Source organism: Danio aesculapii, chromosome 22 (assembly GCF_903798145.1).
Source record: "Danio aesculapii chromosome 22, fDanAes4.1, whole genome shotgun sequence".
Lineage (NCBI taxonomy): Eukaryota > Metazoa > Chordata > Actinopteri > Cypriniformes > Danionidae > Danio > Danio aesculapii.
Window position 1 is genome coordinate 26,921,613 of NC_079456.1, and position 24,121 is coordinate 26,945,733.

General features: G+C 37.6%; 1 protein-coding gene across 1 annotated transcript; it reads right to left on the reverse strand.

Moving 5' to 3' along the window:
* Positions 1-17,884: 17,884 nt before the first annotated feature.
* Positions 17,885-19,221, reverse strand: LOC130215838 (D-galactoside-specific lectin-like). The gene is made up of 6 exons (XM_056447683.1): positions 19,184-19,221; positions 18,919-19,011; positions 18,772-18,819; positions 18,540-18,675; positions 18,250-18,353; positions 17,885-18,172 (listed from the first exon to the last, which is right to left on the reverse strand). The coding sequence occupies exons 1-6, from the start codon at positions 19,209-19,211 to the stop codon at positions 18,159-18,161; spliced, it is 423 nt and encodes a 140-aa protein (XP_056303658.1). The 5' UTR covers positions 19,212-19,221; the 3' UTR covers positions 17,885-18,158.
* Positions 19,222-24,121: the final 4,900 nt, after the last annotated feature.

Sequence of the window (24,121 nt, forward strand, 5' to 3'; positions counted from 1 at the left end):
TCGTCCTCAACATTCCATGCAGCCTTTACTGATTCAAATTTATAGGCCGCTGGTGTGAGTGGTAATCAGCGACACCTGTGTGCCACACCAATCTGCAGTCCCACAAAGGACAACACGAGGATGAGTGACCAGCGCATAACAGTTCTGAAGGGAAGTTAATAAACATTATCAATCAAAAATAATATAATAAAAATAATTATAATAATATTGCCTTTATAAAGGCAAATGCAGAAAAGAGGAAGTGCTAATGACTAGACTAAGATTAGGACATAGTAGTTTAAATTTCACTCCTGCTTTAATGGGGAAAAGTTTATCAGATAAATGTGACGATATAACAGAAAATGTAGAGCACGTCCTTATGAAATGTAATAAATATAAGACAGAAAGGAAAATCTTGAAGGAAATAACGTATAAATTAGAACAAGAATGGAGATTGAAAGAATTATTGGGGCAGTTGGGAAAAATTTGGGAAATTAGCAAGGCTATTTTAAACTTCCTTAGAGATACGGGACTGGAGCATAAGATATAGATGATTATCATTTTTTTTTATTTTTGAATGTACGTGAACCCTTGAAGTTGCACGTCCCGGTACAGTAGGTACAGATCCGTCATTAAATCAAGAAAGAAAGAAAGTTAATGAACATCAAATTGTTAGAGGCTTTTGCTTGAGCAATCTACAGCGTGCAAATTCAGCCAACTTGTGAGAGAGAGAGAGAGAGAGAGAGAGAGAGAGAGAGAGAGAGAAAGTGTGTGTGTGTGTGTGTGTGTGTGTTTTACAGTAAACGGCATGTTCTCGCAGAATAAAGCACAACAGGTTTATCAACGACACAACAGGACTGTAGGCTGCGTTCACACTGCGAGGCTTAGTGCTCAAATCTGATTTTTTCTCAGAGCTGATTTTTTGCATAGCTGTTCACAGAAAAAGTACAGATACGGACAGCACAAAATGTCTAATTATGCACACAATATATGAAGTAAGCACGTTGTCAGAACATATATGATTGCCCTTTTCACAGACAACCGTGGTGTATTTCATGAACTGTAAAGGATTGTTTTGCTACAACTGATCTGTATTTCGGCATTTGAAAATAAGTCACTTTTTTCTATCGGAGAGAAAGTTCCCCCTTGAAATGAAAGTGTCTCGTCCTTTGGACCAATAGTATCATCCTGCACAACTGGAGTAGCTGCACATTAGACCCTTTTCACAATGACGTCGCTTCACTTCCCCCTATCGGCAACGCAGTGTATTTTTAGTTCCGGTTTACCTTTGAATGACTGGGAGACTTCTCTGGAAAATGTACAAATAAAAATATTAACATTGCACGATCTGATTTAAGACTATTATTGGTATTGGGCATGTGTCCAAATGTTTCTCTTTTAATAATGAACTGCTTTCTGAGTTTGAAAATGATTCTTTAAGTTATTAAGAATAGGTATAAGCTATTGTTTATCAAGAAAAGCATATGTTTGCAACCTTTTCACTAATTAATTAGTTTTTTTTCCTCAATAATGGATTTATTTTTACTTTAATGCTGCTCTGAATATAAATTTATATCATTTGTTGTATGTAAATGTTCCAGCATGAGTACAATTCTTTACTAAATCTTCTTATTTTACCTGGTAAGTATGTTTATAAATGCAACCAGTTTCATAGTTTATTATTTACTGATCTATTAATGTTTTGTTCAGTTTCTCCATTTGAATGAAGACATTATGTCCACCTTTTGGGTGGATTTAATTTGATATTAGTACTGCATTTTAATTAATAACGCTACAAATAAATTCATAATCTAACAATACTGAATTCAAATGCAGTCTTCTTGGTGTTATTTTTGCAATTGTAATTTTTTTAATGCTTTTGTTTGATTATTAAGAGTCACATACAACATTGTTATTCTATTTAATTTAATTTGAATATTAAATAGACATAAATGTTTTATGTTCATGAATAAAATACCTTTATAGAAATAAAATGGCAGAGAACTGAGCAGTAGAATGTGAACAATATGAATGTGTTTGTGAATCAGCTGTCCACTGTATAGAACCACAGTGAAACGCACACCGTTTTATTTATTTTTTATTCTTCAGGACACAAATAATAATAATAATAATAATAATTCTGACATAAAAAAATGTTGAGCACCCGTGTAAACATCTGAAATCTTTATTTGACAAATACTGACAAGTCCATACCAACTTCATCTGCAGTAAAGACAGCAACACAGAGCAATAGACTCTGTTTAAAGTCCCATTTTTCTTGGTTCAAGCAGAAATCTGGATGATCTGTAAGTTTTTTAGATGTCAGATGTCTCACCTTGGATGCAGACAACAGAAACCAGTCGTAGTCACAGTCTAACCGTTTCTGTAGTAAATATACAGCTGACTGGCTGAGTTCTCTATGGGGATTTCTGTGTAGGCGGAAGTAACCATACACTGCGTGGAGTGAAACCAGAAACCGCGTGACGTTATGTGAAAAGGGTCTGCAGCAGCACCATCTACCGCATTAACAACATCTCAATTTTTTCTAATGTTCCAAGTTTCTGCACTCTATTGTTAACTGTTATTGAAACCAATAACAGTAAAAATATAAAAATAAAAAATTCAGATTCCTGAAAAAAAAAAAAAACACCTACCGCATAGAGTGGAGGAACTATGATGTCACTTTGTAGTCGAATCGGCTGCTAGCATAAAACTGGTTCCCTCGATAAAATCCCTATAGGATTTTCCCATAGGCTTTTTGAAGATTGCAAATAATAAGCTCTGTGTTCAAACACCTTTCATTACACTTACACGTTTTATCCAGCTGGATAATCCTCACATAAAAATTCAACTTCAAGCACTTAAATCTTAAATGGAAACGCAAGAATTGAAAAGCTAACAATAGGCTATAAACAGACTACACTGCCCTCGGGGCGCTCGTCTGTGACGTCAGCACCACTCTGCTACAGACAACTTTTCTAGCTTATTTTTAGAAATATGGTCCATGACAAAGAGTTAATCTCTCTGTTTATTATATTATAAACAAATAAATACGTAAATACACCTACGTGCCTTTTGGAAAAGGCACAACCTACGTGCCTTTTGGATCGTTTTTACGTGGGAAATACTTCTGTTTTGCTTTACGGTTGTTGTAAAAGTTTTAAAAATATGTATAAATGTGCCTACATATTATTATAATAAGACATATTTAAATAAGTGTATCGCTCGAGTGCACACAGCCCGCTTACCGTAACAGATGACAGAAATGAGGCGTGAGGGACAAGTCCATCAAATGCCTGCAAGTTCCATCATGGACACAGAGCAACATTCAGTATTCTTTTTATGTCACGAAGTACAGCGAAAAGTAGCCCGTACAGTCACCACTGCTATACATTTTATGGAGGAGTGTAAATATTGCAGTTATGATGGAGTTAAATGTGTTCAGATGAAAAAAAAAATAAAAATCATCGAAAAATCACTTGATCACGTTAAAATGACAGTTATGGCCCGTTTCCACTGAGTGGTACGGTATGGTTCGGTACGTCTTTTGACAGTGGAAACGGCCATAAAAGCGTACCAAACCGAACCGTACTGTACCACTTTTTCAGCACCCTTTGGAAAGGGTACCAAACACGAGAAAGGGTACCAAAAGGCGAAGCTAGACGTGCAGCTAAACGCTATTGGTTTACAGAGATACGTCATTCGCTTACGCAACAAGCCAGAATGAAAACAAAAAACCCGCCATGTTTGAAATACACAGCGAGAGATTACAGTGGATTTATATATACATATAATAACGAGCCATCATCGATCCGGGCTCAAACAAACCTTGTCATCTTGATGAACAGCAAAAAGCCATGGAGTAGAGCAGAATCTACTCTGTGCCTTTTTTACCAGGCAGTTTGAAGCGCGAGCGGTTCCGCTTTCTTCCTTGAGTTCGCCGCGCGTCTATATCTGAAATAACAAACTTCTTGAGCTCATGATAATAACCTGCGCTTGATTATTGACATGCTTTTAAAACCCGATCCTGTCAGACACTCACAAATGCGAGAGTGAAGTGTGAAAAAAGAAAGTAGAAGCCGGAAAAAAGGAGCACATTATTTTTCAGTAAACATGAACAAAATGCCATGTTTAACTATTATCTTTACCTTTTGGACTAATATGAACTGGGAATGATGGAATTACTGTTTAACAGAGGCTACATGTGCTGCTGAAGATTACAGACACGGATAAGAGGTTTTCACTGACTGTGGGCTATATTTTGTGTTGTTTTTTGAACCCAAATAAGGACTAAATGTCTGTTGTGTGTAGTTCTTTAGTTGGTAACATATCGAAGACTGTAAGGGGCTGTATGTGTTTATATATGTTTATTTATTTAATATTATTACAGACGTTACAGTAGGCTGTTTCGTCATTGATCTGCAGTTATAATCAACTCATGTTCATAGAAAAGGTTAGTAATGAACATTTCTACACAAGTATTTATGTGTGTAAAGCATCTGTTTTGTGAGAAGTGCTTCTCATATGATATGTGAGTGACCCGTACAGCTTTACTGTAGACATTTTCTCGAGCGAGAATGACGTCGACTGAAACTTTCTGCCATACACCATGCCCACCAAAAGGGTATCCTTGGTAGTGGAAACGCAAGCCTGATAAAGGTGAGCCGTACCGACCCGAACCGTATCGTACCGTACCGTACCAGTCAGTGGAAACGTGCCATTAATATGTAGGTGTTTTTACACATTTATTCAAACATTTGCATTACTGAGAGCAGGAAAGAGACAGGCTGCACTGGTAAGCAATATCTTTATAATATCGTTTAATTAAAATAAATGATAAACAAACTAATCTGTCTTGACTGCCTTTACAAGTGAAGGCATTATCTACACATAATATGAAATCCCAATTAGAAAAACACTACAAACTATAAAACACTATTCATGAAAATACCTAAATAACAGACAAATCCAAATGCCCAACACAAGCGAGCTGCGCTCCAGACCAGTTCAGCTCAATGATGTATAATGCCTCCGACACCGCCTGTAGTCCAGTTTAGCAACTTGATAGCAAACGTCTTTTTAAAAAAGCGTGACCGATTTAAAAAATCAAGAGTGTGCTGTAACTGATGTGTTTTATGTCGTAGAACAAAACGTGAAAGTATCTTGAGTTTGTGTTAGCCACGGACCATATTTAAGCAATTTTACTGAAATCCCATTTAAAAAACCAATTGACTTTGGGACGAGGGAACCAGAACAGCTAAAATGCTAACTCGCTTCCGGGTTTTTGCATACAAATTGACATCATAGTTCCTCCACTCTATTAGATAAAATAATGAAACTGCATTTCTAGGACCATAGTTTTGTAACAGCGCCACCTGCCGCATTGGATGAATTAGCGGAAACTTAAGTTTCAGGACTGCCTTTCCAGCGCCACCTACCTGATAAGGTGATATAGTGAAACTGCATTTCTAGGGCCGTAGTTTTGTAACAGCCTGGTTTTTTATGTAAAATACACCAGTGAGGTTAAAGTGGGAAACACCTGCTTTGAGCAACAATTTTAAATTAAAACAAACAAGTTTACAGCTAAAAAATAAAAGAAAATGTTTTTTAAACAGATATTGTGAAGAAAGATGAAAAACTGTAACTATTGACTTCCATAGTAGGAAAAACAAATACTATGGAAGTCAGAGGTTACAGGTTTCCAACATATTTCTAAATAACTTCTTTTGTGTTTAACAATGGAAAGAAATTGAGAAAGATTTGAAACAAGTAAAGGGTGAGTACATAATAAAATATTTTTTATCCTGTTAATGATTACTATATTGTACTATAACTTAATGACATTGGTCTAAAACTCAATTCCTGGACTGTCATAGCTCTACTCAGCCCCTAAGTAAACACAACTGATCCTGGTCTAATCAACGTCTTCAAGGTAACTAAAAATGTCCAAATAGCTGTGAGTTAGAGCTGGTTGGAACAAAACGGTGCAGATCTTTGGCTCTGTTGCAGTACAAGTTGAAGCCGACTGTTTCTCAGTCTCCACTCTGAAGTCATGAGGTGTATTTCTATGTTCTGCAATCTTCTCATTATTAATGTGGTCTCTAACAGATGACTAGCATGGCTGCTAATATTAGCGCAGCGAGTGACTGTCCTTTCTCTCCAGTTGGAAACTCAGATGGATGATGCTTCTGCTTAAACCAGGTCTACTCAATAGATACGTTCACCTTCATTGCTAAACAGTTATGTGTGTAATCTCTTTTTGTCATGTTTTCTTGATATTTTACTATATTTTGTTGCATATCTGGTGTGAATTACCACTCTCAACAGTTTAACAACATGTGTCCAGTAGGTTAGTGGTAGTGCAATATTTCAGGCCAGTTTTGTCCATCTCAGGCAATCTTTTCATGGTTAGATGTTACTTTAAATTTTACACTCAATGACGTTCCCACAACACACATTCAGTCTCTGTGTTGGAGTTCACACTGGTGCATTAACTTGAATGAATCTGGTCCCCATAAGTAACTATAATGTTGTGTGTGGAAGGTCCTCATAAAGCGTGTTTTACTCAAGGTGTGTGTGAGAGAGCACAGACAGAAGTTCCAGGACAGGAGTAAATATTTAAGTTGAAGCCGACTGTCTCTCAATCTCCTTTCTGAAGTCATGAGGCGAGTTAATGTTCTGCAATCTTCTCATTATTGATATGGTTTCTTACAGATGACTAGCATGGCTGCTAATACTACTGCAGCAGGTGACTTTGATGCTTCTCTTCAGGACACTCAGATGGATGATGCTTCTGATTATTGGTGTAGTCCCAAATTTTAAATGAAAGTAGGCAAAGAAACGGTGAAAGTCGATGTTTCTTTCATTCATTAGCTATGTATATATATATATATATGTATATATACACATATAGGACGACTATCCATTTAAAAAGAAAAAAACATAACAAATTTGTTCATTTCAAAGGGTAATGCTAATAGTCTAATCCTATTTAATGATTTATGTTTAGCTAATAGTGCCCCCCCCCCCCCCCCAACAAACTCAGACATTGGCTGTATGTATACAGTATGTAGCTTATTTAATCATTTTATTATGGAAAAAAGAGTCATTCAAGATAGTTACAACAATTTAGTTCAATTTTATTTAAGTTAACTCAATAGGGCCTGTGCATACATGGAAAGACAGCTTTTTAACTTAGTTTCTTTACTGGCTTATTACTTTACATTTAATAGGTTCCTTTAAATATCAATTAGCCATTATTTTTGATTGTCACATTCGTGCATGCTTGTTTCCAGCCAAGCTATTAGGAGTCTGTCATCTGTTGTACTAGTACTATTTTATACTAGTAGTTACTCTTTTAAATCGCATATTTACGCGATTTATGAGTAGTCTTTGCCTCATCGTTTTTAGTGTTATAATTAGTGTCGTTCCCTGTAGCGGTAGGCATGATTAAGACAAATGTGAAATACTGCGATTTTAGGAATTTAATTTTAGGGCGGCTCAGGATCAGATCCTTTTGGGGTAAACAAAGAAAAACGTGTTATATACATATATACACATTTTTAAGTAAGAATTCAAAATAATACACTTAAAAATGTTTGAATAATATGGTAGGCTAGAATACTAAACTAGCAGTATTCCACTGTATTGTATAGACAGGCAAAGTCATTTGAGTTCTGAATGAGCCAAATAGGCTCAACATACCCGTTTACTGTAGTACAAATTACTTTCTATATTCAATAATTTTTTTCCATGTATTAAATAAATAAAACTGCCACTTTTTAAATTCAAAATGGCATAAATATGAACATATAAAAAATCAAATACAGATTATTTCAAATCAAATACAGGTTATTTTACATCATAATATAAGTCATAATAAAAAATAAATAAATACGATACAACACGTGATGTTTTCCTCTGATATGCAGTTAAAATTAGTACATTCAATGAGTGGTTCTGTCACTATGTTTAATCCTGTGCATGAATGTATGCTATAGTTAATACCACATGCACGGTAATGTGTTTTATAATCATAGTTAAATTTGAAATAATCATAGCGAAATGTTTGTTAAGAGTTGCATTTTTGCTGGAGTAAACAGATGTGATGATGAGGGAAGCGTCGGGAACAGTGGAGGGGGAAAACCGATTGCTCCTCCATGATCCTTTGATTGGGGTAAAAATGATACAAGTGTTTCTGTAGTAAAGAACTACAAATATGCAGATATTATAAAAATCTTTGGATAAACACACACCTTCTGCTCTCACTCTGCACAGCTGTGGTTTGCTGATTAAATGGAAAACGAGCTGAAAACGCCGCTGTTTTCATATCAAATTTAAAGGGGACTGAGGCGATCATTTAGTAGTGTACAGTTCATGAGCTAAATCGCAAAAAATTCAAGGGGGATGAATAGCTAAAGCGACGACCATGCTGTTTCATAAATTTACCTGATCGTTTCGGGTTGTTCAGTGAGACATCATTCATCTGACTTGTCGGGGTCTTCGAAAAAACTCTCACGGAATTTTCTCACAGCTGCTGCAGTCGTCAGGGGGCGGGGAATGGTGCAATTTAAACAAAAATGTACCAGTTGCAACCAATCAATATGCGAGTTAAAAAAACATTTGGTATACAGTTATAGACGACGTGAATACACGTAAATAAGGGAAGTTTAATCAGAAAAAAATAGAGTATACCGAGGGTATACGCAATTATTGATCCTCAGAAATCGTAATACCCAAACAGCTCATGGAAAAAAGTAAGCATGCTGAGTATACGTGCATATAACAAGGACTACACCACTGCTTCTGATCAAACCAAATCTATTCAACAGGTACAGGACCAGAATTAATTTAGTTTCTCTCTTAATTTTGTTCTCTCTCTCTCTCTTCTCCATTTTCTACGTGGCTCTGATTTACTGTATTATATGTATTTTTAACATACATTTTACTGTACTGTATTTAATGTATTATATCAATCAGACTGATTGATCAATATTGGCATTGGCCATTAAAAAATCTCATCTGGGTCAACCACTAGAGGAGACTCCATGCTATGTAATTGTACTTAGTCAATAGTCTGATGTTTGTCTTTGTCTGATAAACTACTACTGAACTTTTATTTCACTTACAACTTTATTTTAAAACAGAAAGATTCTACAAATCACCACATGTAAATGATAAAACTGACAATATCTCAACAACAGTTGCAAATTTACTGTCTTTTAATATACTGAAGAATTAATTGTGGCATTTCTACTTTATTTGTTTTATAGATGTAATGCACAAATCTTCAGGATTCAACATCACAGACACAGTGAACAGTCTTGCACCCAAAAGCACCTGGAACAGGAGAAGAACCCAGTCAGAACACACATAACAAAAAAGAAATGGGGCTAGAGAGTGATCTTTCTTAATATGTTCTCATAGAGCCTTCAGCAGACGTGGCTCTTCCTCCTGCTGAAGTGAATACGTCACCACCATCCAAGAGATCAAAACATCATCAGACGAGCAAATGCCTTCTGGAATGTGAAAACCGTACAGTTTTACATTTATAAATTGCATCACAGTTTAAAGAAATTATTACTGTAAACAAGTTCTCTGACATGGCAGGGTTTGTAACTTATGGCTTAAAAAAACATGAAATATATTGTTAGGTATAAAATGACAAATATTTAAGCTTGACACCGATTAAAATCTGCGTTTGTTTTGTTTTACATATTCTACTGTTACACGTGGCCATTTGTAGTTTAATTTAGCATAAAGCAACATATGTCTAACAGCAACATGTAAGGGTGGCCTTGCAGTACTGTCTCCAGAAGGCATCTGATGATGTTTTGATCTCCTGGATGCGTGTTGATGTATTCACTTCAGTAGTAGAAAGAGCCACCGCTGCTAAAGGTTCTATGAGAAATATTCAACATTTTAAGAAATATCAATAATAAAAATAAATAAATCTTTTTTAAATGTTTACTATGCACAAGCGATGTAATTTGTTAAACTAAAGTTTCAAAGTAATTTCTACTTTTCCAAATAATCTCAAAAGCATGTAGTTCTTATCATCATTACAAATATAACTGAACTACATCTACAAATGTTTTTGCAGTGAACAATTATTTAAAAATAAGCTCAACTAAATAGTTTTATTGTAGTCATAACGTCATAAAACCTTTATTTGTTGCTCAACCCATCCAACATAAGAGTGAATCAGCTAGCATTGCACATGTAAGCTTTTCTTATGAAACCACAATTATATTAAGTAATAAGTTCCTCTAAATATTGGTTACTTTAAACCATGTGGAATGATAGCTGAAAGACATTTGATTCGTTACAAGCATTTTCAGCACACTGAAGCTGCATCCTCAATGTTGATTATGATGCTTTATGCCATGGTTTATATGGTATACACCCTCAGCACTGATCCCAAATTCATCCAAGTTTTCACAAATGAACTCCTCTAAGTTTCCGTATTTGAACCACTGGAGACACATGGGCTGTTTTGAGAGTGTTGTTGGTTCCTTTCTGGTCATTGAGTGTCTTGATGCTATGGGGGGGTCAGAGAGCTCTTACATTTCATCTAAAATATCTTCATTTGTGTTCTGAGAGGGCAACTGAGAAGGCAAATGCATTTGAATATGAATAGACAGAATAGAGAGGGCGGCGTCCGCGTCAGCTCCCTCGCCACCCACGTCCTCAGCAGTTATATCTGTGCCTAGGGTGGCAGAATAGAGAGGGCGGCGTCCGTGACACCTCCCTCACCACCCGCGTCCTCAGTTATATCCGCGACCAAATCCTGCTTGGCAGACTTTCTTTTCAAGCCTTATAAACAGCAACGTAAATAATGCTTGTAAACTCTTTGCAATGATAGAGAGCCCCAACAACCAACAACCCCCCACGCTCATTTCTTTACTGACAAGATCAGTAATATCAGAAAGGCAATCAGCTCATCCAATCAGCCAAGTTGTGTCGAAATCAGACAAGCTCAACCACAACTTAAGAAATCAGACATTATGTTTGATTTCATGGCAATTAAATGGTAAAATCTTAGAAGAGATTGTGCAAGTTATAAAAAACATCAACCTGCACTCTTGACACGCACACTACTAAAAGTAGTAAATGCTTCACTTCTCTCAGGGTTTTTTCCAAACTCACTTAAAACTGCAGTTGTTAAACCTCTCTTGAAGAAGAGCAACCTGGATAATTCACTATTGAGCAATTACAGGCCCATCTCAAATCTCCCTTTCATTGGCAAAATCATTGAAAAAGTTGTTTTTAACCAGGTTAACAAGTTCTTAAACTTCAAGGGGTGTTTAGACAATTTTCAATCTGGTTTCAGACCACATTACAGTACAGAGAGTGCCCTTATAAAGATAATCAATGATATCCGCCTTAATACAAACTAACAGTGCTGGTACTGCCCGATCTTAGTGCCGCATTTGACACTGTCGATCACAGCATACTTCTGGATAGGCTGGAAAACTGGGTTGGGCTGTCTGGGAAGGTCCTCAAATGGTTTAGATCTTACCTTGAAGGGAGAGGTTACCATTTCAGTATAGGTGATCATAGGTCAAGGTGGACACCCATGACATGTGGAGTCCCACAAGGCTCGATTCTGGCACCTCTCCTGTTCAACCTTTATTTGTTAATTGATTGTTAATGCGTGCACACGGCGCATACCTGAAGGCATTTTCAGTAGATCGCAGAATTCACGAGTCACCATAGAAAGTCACGGTGAGAAAAAAAAAAGCAATGCACCTTACAGAGGCGGAGCTGGAGGTTTTAATGAAAGATTACACATCTGCATCAATGAAAGAAAGACATATAAGATAAGAAATAGATAAGAAAAGAAAAAATAAATAATAAGAAAATTTGTTAGTTCATTAAATTGCACATGCCACCCTCCCTTTTATTGTAATGAAACATTTAACTTCTCTTTAACATCCTTCTTGAGTATGTTATGTAACCATTCATGCATTTAATTTTCTTGCCATTAATTTCTTAAGGCCACAATACAAATGTGTATTGACTCGTATATAAGGCTTATAGAAATTGTAATCCTTCTGGAGCTAGAATAACTCTGTCCAAAGTCATAATTAAACACAGACACATTCTCTGAAAACGTAATATTTGATTACTGGAGCCATGTATTAAACACTTTAGAATATTCTTTCTGTCATGTAGCTAATAGAAAGGAGGTTGAGGCCTGTTTAACTGCTGTGGCCCACCAGTTAGAGGAGCTGCTCTGTCCTTTAATAAAGGCTCATCAGTGGTTGAGTTATTTGACTTAAACCACACAATCTGTCACTGATGTAGATGAATGCAGATGAAGTTCCTTCTGCCTCAACTAACAAGCAGTGCAAGAATTTGTCTGCACTTTTCCATATTTAAATTTCACTATCGCATCACAAAACAATCATTTATTTATTTATTTTAATTCTAAAGTAGCTGAATAAGGTCCATCTTCAAAGACAAATAAAGTCACACGAGCATCATCTTAAGGAAAGAAATGTAAAGGAAAAAATATGTTACATGTTGAAAGGTGTGTGAGTGTGAGTGTATAAAGCTATGTAAAAATCAAATCATTCATTTTATTTCAGGAAATAAAGAAATGAACAGTGCTTCAGTCCAAACTATTTAATTAAACATTTTTTTGACAAATTATATTTCTTAGCACACTTCCATCTCTTTGGTCTGCTTTGGTCACTGAGGTTTCCTCTGGGTCAGGCTGCAGGTAGGGTGTCATCTTGTAAGGCATAAAAGGGTATCCTTTATCCTCCAGCAAGTAACAATGTAGTGCCCAGTACTGATTCAAGTGTACAATACAAATATAGTGAAATGAAACATTGTTTAATTTAACATGCTTTACACAATGTTTTTTTTTACTATTTGTATTATACAATTGAATCTTTGCTTCCTGAAAATCAGCCATTTAGCCTCAACATAGTGATGAGGTGGGGTCATCATCACTTATGAGCTAGTAAGTGGGAGCAGTAATGAGTTTAATAGTTGAAACACCAAAAGATTAAGGACAGAAAATTAAGTTGTACCTGCACATTTATACCATTGACAGATTTCATATTATCAGTGTCATTTAGTGACTGATGGAGCTTTAAAATAAGCAGCAATTAATGCTCACAATCGCATTTGGAAACCCTGAAAAAATATAAAAAATATATAAAGTGTGTGTGTGTGTGCGCATGTGAATAGATGTTTACATATGAACGACGTCCTACATCTTAAAATATGGATATATTTTCCTACAAAAGACAAAGCTGCACTTATATTATAAATTACAGAATAATGTGAGGGGTGCAGAATGAGGAAAAAAAAAAAAAAAAACGAGAGCTCTATGCGAGATTCGAAATCAAGTCCCCACACACCATAAAGCAATGTGTGTTTGCAGGATCACCACAAATCATAAACTTCTGCGTGTTTGTATTATGCATATGAGGTTCTTGTAAGTGACATACATTCAGTTTTGGAAATACCATGAACAATTTAAATCATCATCTCTTGAATCCAGGTATAAATGCTGATTTTTATCAGACCTCTGAAACCTTTAGAAAGTGTGGTCCTCACAGATGATGATGGTAAAGTCTGTCCCCCAAAAAGCGCGCGTGTGCGAGTGAATACTAGCTTGTGCCTAAAGATTAAATGCGTTTAAGATCCTAGCAACATTTCCATTATTCTATGGTTCATTCAATTCAACTTTATTTGTATAGCGCTTATACAATGTATATTGTGTCAAAGCAGCTTCACATGAAAGGTCACAGTAAATAGGAACAGTGTAGTTCAGTTTGTAGTGTTTAAGTTCAGTTCAGTGTGGTTTAATAATCACTACTGAGAGTCCAAATATTGAAGGGCAAATCCAACGATGCGCAGCTCTACAGATCCCGAACCATGCAAGCCAGTGGCGACAACGGAGAGGGAAAGAAAAAAAAAAAAAAAAAAAAAAAAAAAAAAAAAAAAAAAAAAAAAAAACTTCACTAATGGCGGAAGTTAAGAAAAAAAACCTTGAGAGAAACCAGGCTCAGTTGGGCACGATCATTTTAATTTCTCCGCTGGCCAAACGTCTTGTGCAGAGCTGCAGTCTCAGTGGCGGAGGCTGGCCTCAGCGAAGACTCGTCTGTCTCTGGAGCGTCACAGGAATCAGTCTCATGTTCTCCACTCTTCCATGACCATCACAGTAGCTGCTCAGGATTCGGCCAGGTCCAGGATATGGAAACCTTGGGATCACCTCGTCGTTGGTCTTGGATCGAATCAGTGACTCTGCATAGTCTGAGGGTATCGGGAAGAGTATCCCCAGGTGGAAATGGAGAATAAAGAAAATTATTAGCGTAGCTGATTTTCACAGTGTATATCAACAAGATGCATAACCTGTGTGGAAGCCCCCTAAGTGGTGCACTAAGTGTATGCTTTACTGAACAGATAGGTCTTTAATCTAGTTTTGAATTGGGAGAGTGTGTCTGAGCCTCGGACGTTATCAGGAAGGCTATTCCAGAGTTTAGGAGCTATAAATGAGAAGGCTCGACCTCCTTTACTCGACTTTGCTATTCTAGGTACTACCAGAAGCCCTGAGTTTTCAGAAGAGCGAGTTGGATTGTAGCGAGACAGAAGATTGGTTAGATAAACAGGAGCTAGATTATTTAAAGCTTTATATGCAAGAAGCAATATTTTAAATTCAATACGAAACTTAACAGGCAGCCAGTGTAAGGAGGATAAAATTGGGGTGATGTGATCAAATTTTCTAGACCTGGTAAGAACTCTGGCAGCTGCATTTTGTACTAGCTGAAGTTTGTTAATAGAGGATGCTGGGCAGCCAGCAAACAGTGCATTACAGTAGTCCAGCCTAGAAGTCATAAAAGCATGGACTAGCTTTTCTGCATGTGAGATGGATAGAATACTTCGTAACTTAGCGATATTTCTCAGATGAAAGCAGTTTTTGTGACATGGGATATATGATTTTTAAAAGTTAAATTGCTGTCTAATATGACACCAAGATCTTTTATAGTAGAGCTAATGCCAACTTTGTATCCCTCTAATTGTAGGTCGAGTTGTGAGATCTGCTGTGTACAGGATTTTGGCCCAATAAGTAATAATTCTGTTTTGTCTGAGTTTAAGAGAAGATAAATTCTTGGTCATCCAGTCTTTAACATCTTTAATACACTCAGTTAGCTTGGACAGATTAGACGTCTCGTCAGGTTTAGTTGAAATATATAATTGAGTATCATCTGCATAGCAGTGAAAGCTGATCCCATGTCTTCTAATAATGTCTCCCTGGGGTAGCATGTATATTGTAAACAGCAAAGGGCCTAAAACTGATCCTTGAGGCACCCCGTATTTTACTGGGCTGACTTGTGAAGGCTGTCCATTAATATTCACAAACTGGTAACGGTCAGATAAGTATGATTTAAACCAATTTTAGGGCCTGTCCCTGGACACCTGTAGACTTTAAGCGATTAATAAGGATACCATGGTCAATGGTGTCAAATGCCGCACTAACATCGAGTAGAACTAATAGCGAGATGCACCCTTGGTCAGCACCTAAGAGTAAATCGTTGGTTATTTTCACTAATGCAGTTTCTGTACTGTGATGAGCTCTGAAACACTTCAAAAATATTGTTGGTTTGCAGAAAGGAGCATAATTGAGCAGAAACAACTTTTTCTAGTATTTTAGACATAAATGGAAGATTTGAAATAGGCCTATAATTAGCTAAAGTTGCTGGGGTCCAGTTGTGGTTTCTTAATAATAGGTTTAATAACAGCTAACTTGTAAGGATTTGGAACATGGCCTAAAGATAAAGAAGAGTTGATAATGTTAAGAAGAGGTTCTCCTATAACAGGTAGCAATTCTTTCAGTAACTTTGTTGGAATTGGGTCCAATATACACGTAGCTGATTTAGAGCTTTTTATAATTTTGTCTAGCTCTTCCTGTTCTATGATTTTAAAGCACTGTAGGTTTAGATTCAGTGGCGTGTTTACTGGATCTGGAATATAAGGCAGTGCAGAAAGTTTAATATCTCCTATTTTCTGTCTAAAGCCTTCTATTTTATCACTGAAAAAAAATTCATGAAGTCATCCCTACTAATTTGCAGTGGAACGTTTTGTTCCAAAGATGACCGAATATTTGTTAATTTAGCGATGGTGTTAAATAAGAATCTAGGATTGTTATGATTATTTTCTATCAGTTTGCGGAGGTGCTCAGCCCTCGCAGATTTTAAAGCCCTCCTATAGCTGGACATACTGTCTTTGTATGCAATCCTAAAGACTTCTAAATTAGTTTTTAGAAAATTGACATAGGGTCCTGGGGGTCTATATATGGTGATTAGAGCGAGAGATAACATAGGTTTTTGCATAGTGTTTGGAAGGACAACATTAAGCGCTAATACTTCAAAGGAGCTAAACATAAGTCCGTTTCTCTGATTAACATTAAGAATATCACTAAAGATTGACACGACTCCACCACCACGACCAGTTTGACGAGCCTCATGCTTATACAAGAATCCTGGAGGAGTTGCCTCATTTAAACTAATATAGTCATTTTGTTTCAGCCAGGTTTCAGTGAGACAAAGTGCATTAAGATTGTTATCTGTTATTATTTCATTTATGATAAGTGCTTTAGGCGCTAGTGACCTGATGTTTAGGAGACCAAGCTTCATGAAATTTGTATTTTCACTTTAGTGTTATTTCTGGTTTAATTCTTAATAGATTATTTCTGGAGCACACAGTACGTTTATTTCTTGATCTAATAATACGAGGAACAGACACAGTCTCTATGGGGTTAGCTAGGTATGCATTACTGTCATTTATGTGGGACGAATAGGACTCTGTATGGCTAAATTGTGAATTTTGTGAGTTTTTACTTACTAGTCAGAGTAAAATATTCTGGAGATGTTGTCTGACAGGAGTTCAGCTCCAGCTCGACTGGGGTGCAGCCCGTCAGCGCGGAAAAGCCTAGGACGCTGCCAGAAAAGATTCCAGTTATTGGCAAAGAGCAATTTCTGTTCTTCACACCATGTTAATAGCCATTCATTCAGAGCAAAAAGTCTACTGAACCTTTCATTTTCTCGGCGGTAGGTAGGAAGCGGTCCAGAAACGATGATCTGTGTGGCGGGCGAGGTGCGTCGAACAGTCTCGATCAGGCTCCTGAAGTCCTTCTTCAGGATCTCTGTCTGCTGGAGCCCGGTGTCGTTCGTCCCACGTGGAGGACGACGGCACCGAGGCTCTCGGCAGCGCTCAGGATAGTAGGTATCTGTGCAGAAATATTCTTAACTCGGGCACCAGGGAAGCAGAAAGTGCGTACTTTGTTACCTTTGGAGGAAGTGGAGCGGACGTGGCGCACGATAGAATCACCAATGGCAACATCGCGACCCGTCTCGCGGAGAGGGGCGAAGCGGTTCTCCGTGGGGGATCTCGAACACCGGAGGAGGAGACGTTCTGCCCCGGGACCTGGTAAGCACCTTACGCGGCTGCACCCAGGGGCCGTGGTTGCCGGGAGTCGGCGTGAACGACGCCTGGGTGAACCGCGTCCTCGGTGCGCTGGGCCTGGACAGAGAAGCACACAGGGTTGAGGAAACAGGGAGATTGTCGTTGTATCGAACACTTACCTCAGACGAGCGAGTACGGGTTAAGAGCTTAGCCCTGATGCCCTCTCGCTTAGTCTCTCTTCATATTTGGTTAACTCATGGAAAAATTCACTTCAGTTGATTAACAAACAGAACTGGCACCAATGAGTTTCATTTGCAGCAGCTCATCTTTCAGTTTTTGAAAAGGTTTGTCAGGATTGAAGTAACTTTTGCCAGCTTTAAGAAGTCCGGCCAAAGTCTTAATACAAACAGGTTTCAAAAGACCCTTGATAATAAAACTTAATATTTTAACTAAATAAAACAGGAGATAAACAGAACCAACATTTTCATGTCAAAATGCATTTAATGCAAACAGCACAGAAGGATAATATTGCCAGTTGTGAACCACACTCAAAAGGGAAAGTTCATGTATTTGTGGAACAAATCAGATTTTGGTTAACCATTTAGCACATTTAAATGCTACAGTTACACTACAGCACATCCATAGCCATCATGGTTTAACCACAGTTAGTGAGAAGGTTAATCTTCATGAGGGAAGGCTTCAGAAACTTTGTGTTCCCAATGAGAAGATGTTGGCAAAAGGTCAAATCCACAAGATTAGCCCCTACGACCTGCAAAATTAAAACTGTGGCTTAATGGGAGTTTTAACTCATCTCGAATAACTTTGCTGCTCGGCCCAATAACTTACGCTTGCAGCAGTATTTGACTCTCAGGAACTTGTATGTGCCGACACATGGATCAGAGAATACACTGTTGGTGGCTGATATGGTGCAGCTCCGATGTCCATCACAGCTACACAGACAATTAATGGAACTCATTTGATTAAACTGGACATTACGATTTCTAGTGGTGCATAATGCTTATAAAACACCATTAGAGACCATACAAAAAGTTTATATGCCCATCACATGCCCCCATCTATTAATAAATCAAAAATGTTAAAGCCTTAGAGAGGGAAAAATAAAAAAAACCTTATACCTTCTGGACACAATGTACAGAGAGTTGCGTGAAATGCAGTTGGTTTTTCGGATTTGACCCCATGGACGATGGTCAATGCAGGTTCTTCTATCTGTACGTCCATAGTTTGCAGCAAGTATGTGGATCTTACGAAATCCTACAGAGGGAGAAAAAAAAAAAAAAAAAACACACCATTAATACCACAATATTTATCCCACATGCCTAAATATATTGGGACACTTTAACAGCTTACTAGGACAAGACAGCACCAGATTAAGTCCTTCACACTCAGTTGCAGTTCCTGTAAATAGGACAGTCCAGCTTCAGTAACAAATTTCACCTACTTAAAGAAACTCTGGGGGGGGGGGGGGGGGGGATTTTTGGGACATAAAACACTCACTAGAAGACCTCCTACAGTAATCATCATCATCATCATCATCATGACCATGGCCACCATTTGCAGATATTAGCAGGCTGGAGTTCAGAAGAATTACTGAAAAAAAAAAAAAAAACAGGACAGAACTAATTAAGAAACTGGAGCATTTCTATTCACATTATTAGTAGCACAAAACCTGATACAAAGAAAAAAAATTTCACATGAAAACAATATAACTAAAATAGAATTTCACTGCACATCTGCTTTCTCAATTCAGTAAGAAACTCACAGGTGAGAACTAAACTGAGAGAAAACATGATTCTGCTGTTGTCCTCAACATTCCATGCAGCCTTTACTGATTCAAATTTATAGGCCGCTGGTGTGAGTGGTAATCAGCGACACCTGTGCGCCACACCAATCTGCAGTCCCACAAAGGACAACACGAGGATGAGTGACCAGCGCATAACAGTTCTGAAGGGAAGTTAATAAACATTATCAATCAATAATAATATAATAAAAATAATTATAATAATATTGCCTTTATAAAGGCAAATGCAGAAAAGAGGAAGTGCTAATGACTAGACTAAGATTAGGACATAGTAGTTTAAATTTCACTCCTGCTTTAATGGGGAAAAGTTTATCAGATAAATGTGACGATATAACAGAAAATGTAGAGCACGTCCTTATGAAATGTAATAAATATAAGACAGAAAGGAAAATCTTGAAGGAAATAATGTATAAATTAGAACAAGAATGGAGATTGAAAGGATTATTGGGGCAGTTGAGAAATATGTGGGAAATTAGCAAGGTTATTTTAAACTTCCTTAGAGATACGGGACTGGAGCATAAGATATAGATGATTATCATTTTTTTTATTTTTGAATGTACGTGAACCCTTGAAGTTGCACGTCCCGGTACAGTAGGTACAGATCCGTCATTAAATCAAGAAAGAAAGAAAGTTAATGAACATCAAATTGTTAGAGGCTTTTGCTTGAGCAATCTACAGCGTGCAAATTCAGCCAACTTGTGAGAGAGAGAGAGAGAGAGAGAGAGAGAGAGAAAGTGTGTGTGTGTGTGTGTGTTTTACAGTAAACGGCATGTTCTCGCAGAATAAAGCACAACAGGTTTATCAACGACACAACAGGACTGTAGGCTGCGTTCACACTGCGAGGCTTAGTGCTCAAATCTGATTTTTTCTCAGAGCTGATTTTTTTGCATAGCTGTTCACAGAAAAAGTACAGATACGGACAGCACAAACTGTCTAATATTGCACACAATATATGAAGTAAGCACGTTGTCAGAACATATATGATTGCCCTTTTCACAGACAACCGTGGTGTATTTCATGAACTGTAAAGGATTGTTTTGCTACAACTGATCTGTATTTCGGCATTTGAAAATAAGTCACTTTTTTCTATCGGAGAGAAAGTTCCCCCTTGAAATGAAAGTGTCCCGTCCTTTGGACCAATAGTATCATCCTGCACAACTGGAGTAGCTGCACATTAGACCCTTTTCACAATGACGTCGCTTCACTTCCCCCTATCGGCAACGCAGTGTATTTTTAGTTCCGGTTTACCTTTGAATGAAAGGGAGACTTCTCTGGAAAATGTACAAATAAAAATATTACCATTCCACGATCTGATTTAAGACTATTATTGGTATTGGGCATGTGTCCAAATGTTTCTCTTTTAATAATGAACTGCTTTCTGAGTTTGAAAATGATTCTTTAAGTTATTAAGAATAGGTATAAGCTATTGCTTATCAAGAAAAGCATATGTTTGCAACCTTTTCACTTATTAATTAGTTTTTTTTTCCTCAATAATGGACTTATTTTTACTTTAATGCTGCTCTGAATATAAATTTATATCATTTGTTGTATGTAAATGTTCCAGCATGAGTACAATTCTTTACTAAATCTTCTTATATTACCTGGTAAGTATGTTTATAAATGCAACCAGTTTCATAATTTATTATTTACTGATCTATTAATGTTTTGTTCAGTTTCTCCATTTGAATGAAGAAATTATGTCCTACCACCACCTTTTGGGTGGATTTAATTTGATATTAGTACTGCATTTTAATTAATAACGCTACAAATAAATTCATAATCTAATAATACTGAATTCAAATGCAGTCTTCTTGGTGTTATTTTTGCAATTGTAATTTTTTTAATGCTTTTGTTTGATTATTAAGAGTCACATACAACATTGTTATTCTATTTAATTTAATTTGAATATTAAATAGACATAAATGTTTTATGTTCATGAATAAAATACCTTTATAGAAATAAAATGGCAGAGAACTGAGCAGTAGAATGTGAACAATATGAATGTGTTTGTGAATCAGCTGTCCACTGTATAGAACCACAGTGAAACGCACACCGTTTTATTTATTTTTATTCTTCAGGACACAAAATAATAATAATAATAATAATAATTCTGACATAAAAAAATGTTGAGCACCCGTGTAAACATCTGAAATCTTTATTTGACAAATACTGACAAGTCCATACCAACTTCATCTGCAGTAAAGACAGCAACACAGAACAATAGACTCTGTTTAAAGTCCCATTTTTCTTGGTTCAAGCAGAAATCTGGATGATCTGTAAGTTTTTTAGATGTCAGATGTCTCACCTTGGATGCAGACAACAGAAACCAGTCGTAGTCACAGTCTAACCGTTTCTGTAGTAAATATACAGCTGACTGGCTGAGTTCTCTATGGGGATTTCTGTGTAGGCGGAAGTAACCATACACTGCGTGGAGTGAAACCAGAAACCGCGTGACGTTATGTGAAAAGGGTCTGCAGCAGCACCATCTACCGCATTAACAACATCTCAATTTTTTCTAATGTTCCAAGTTTCTGCACTCTATTGTTAACTGTTATTGAAACCAATAACAGTAAAAATATAAAAATAAAAAATTCAGATTCCTGAAAAAAAAAAAACACCTACCGCATAGAGTGGAGGAACTATGATGTCACTTTGTAGTCGAATCGGCTGCTAGCATAAAACTGGTTCCCTCGATAAAATCCCTATAGGATTTTCCCATAGGCTTTTCGAAGATTGCAAATAATAAGCTCTGTGTTCAAACACCTTTCATTACACTTACACGTTTTAAATAGGCCATAGGCCGGACACTGTCGTGGAAGGTGAGATTTTCCACACTTTTTGCAAGTGAATGTTACTGTTTTTTGCTGTTGAAATGACTTTCTTTCAAATATTTTGTTCTGTTTTACATCTTTTGTCTTCTTCTTAATGGCGTGAACAGTTTTACTCTGCTCCCCCATTGCTTGAATCTGTGATTTTGCTGCCTCTGCCGCTCTGCATATGTCCACAGTTTTTTCAAGGGTCAAGTTTGTTTCTCTTAGTAGCCTCTCCTTTAAACACTGATCACTGATACTGAACACAATCTTGTCTCTTATCATGTCAGATTCTGTTGAGCCAAACTCACAGTCCTTACTCTTTGTTTTAGTTCTGTGACATACTTATCGATGTTAATCGCATCAAGCATGGGGTAAGCCCAGAACTGGTGCCTTTCGAAAACAATGTTCTTTCTTGGTAAGCAATACTTCTCCATTGCAGTTACTATATCTTGCATTGTTTCATTTTCCCCATCTAGCTCAACAGACAGTGAGTTATATGCTTCTAATGCCTCCTCTCCTAAAGCATGAAGCAGAATGGCAATCTTTACCTTTTCAGTTTTTGAGTCTGATCCTGTAGCAGTCATATAAATGTTGAACCGCTGTATCCATCTTCTCCAGTTTTCACCTGTATTGCCAGACAGGACTAATGGAGGTGGTAATCTGAACTGATCCATGTTTGTTTTTCACTATGGCAGACTTACTTTAGTCAGGATGAGTTCACGTTCTTCATCAATTTGCTGTCAACTGCAGGCTTGAGTCCGCAAAACAACTCTTTTCTGACACCATGTAGTGTTTCCCTCCTTGTGCTGTGTGTTATATAGACAGCTTACACGGAGAGGTATAATTCAGAAACACATTTATTAACAGAACACGAGTAACTCCCACCTTTAATTATCACATGCACTTCAGTCTCACTCTCTGACTCACTGACTCCACAGCACCCCCGAAGTTAAAGAGCCCATATTATACATGAAATAGGGTCATATTTAGGTTGTACGGGTCTCCAACAACAGTCTAATATGCATGCAAGGTCATAAAACACTTTGATGGTCTTATAACCTGCATTTATTTTTACCTAATTATCCCAACGACTCCCATATGAATCGTTCAGCGATTCATTTGTTCCCAACCCCCTCCTCAGCACGAAGCTAATCTGCGCTGATTGGACCGATGACAGCCTGCTGCGATTGGTCGACAGTGACAGGCTTCAGCACGAGACAAAGTGAAATGCCCAGCTGGTAATCAACTATATAAAAGTAGTCACAGTGCACACGCGCTTCATAGTGCAAGGCTTTTTTCACACACACACACAACCCTCCTCAGAAGAACTGGGGAGATCGACGCGAGTCTCTCTCTCTCCCTCTCCCTCTCTCACACACACACACAAAGCTCCTCAGAAGAACTAGGGAAAGCGACGCGAGTCTCTCTCTCTCTCTCTCTCTCTCTCTCTCTCTCACACACACACACAACGCTCCTCAGAAAAACTAGGGAAAGCGACGCGAGTCTCTCTCTCTCTCTCACACACACACACAACGCTCCTCAGAAGAACTAGGGAAAGCGACGCGAGTCTCTCTCTCTCTCTCTCTCTCTCTCTCTCTCACACACACACACACACACACACAACGCTCCTCAGAAGAACTAGGGAAAGTGACACGAGTCTCCTGTCTCCTAGCTTACGATCGATCGCCATAGCAACGACAAACGGCAGTGGAACGCCAGCTCACAAAAGCCTTTAACGTTAAATCCGTAAACAAAGCGGCACGCGTCGCATTTTTAACGTGGCTTACATGTGATAAGAGAATATAAAGAGTAACCGCGTGTACTGTACCAGGTTAACAACTCATCTTTGGGTAGAGACTGTCAATATTATCCATCTGAGCACAGCGTGACTTCATTGACCGGCGGCGTCTGTGTGTGTGTGTGTCTAGTGTTTTTTCTGTGTTACTGGGCGGGGCCGCAGGTTTCAAATCTCCCTGGTTTGCGCGCGTAACTACTGGCGAGGCTTGTGTTTCGTGGCTGCGTCATCGCGAAACACCTAATGACTCGTTATCAAGGCGACTCGTTTGAAGCACTATGAGTCGACTCT

Excerpts from the sequence above, each read along its gene's own strand:
- LOC130215838 (XM_056447683.1), bottom strand. The coding sequence starts at position 19,211 with ATGTTTTCTCTCAGTTTAGTTCTCACCT. Across the intron at positions 19,012-19,183 it reads TCTCAGTTTAGTTCTCACCT|TAATTCTTCTGAACTCCAGC; the intron begins GTGAGTTTCTTA and ends TTTTTTTTTCAG. Across the intron at positions 18,820-18,918 it reads TTACTGTAGGAGGTCTTCTA|GAACTGCAACTGAGTGTGAA; the intron begins GTGAGTGTTTTA and ends TCCTATTTACAG.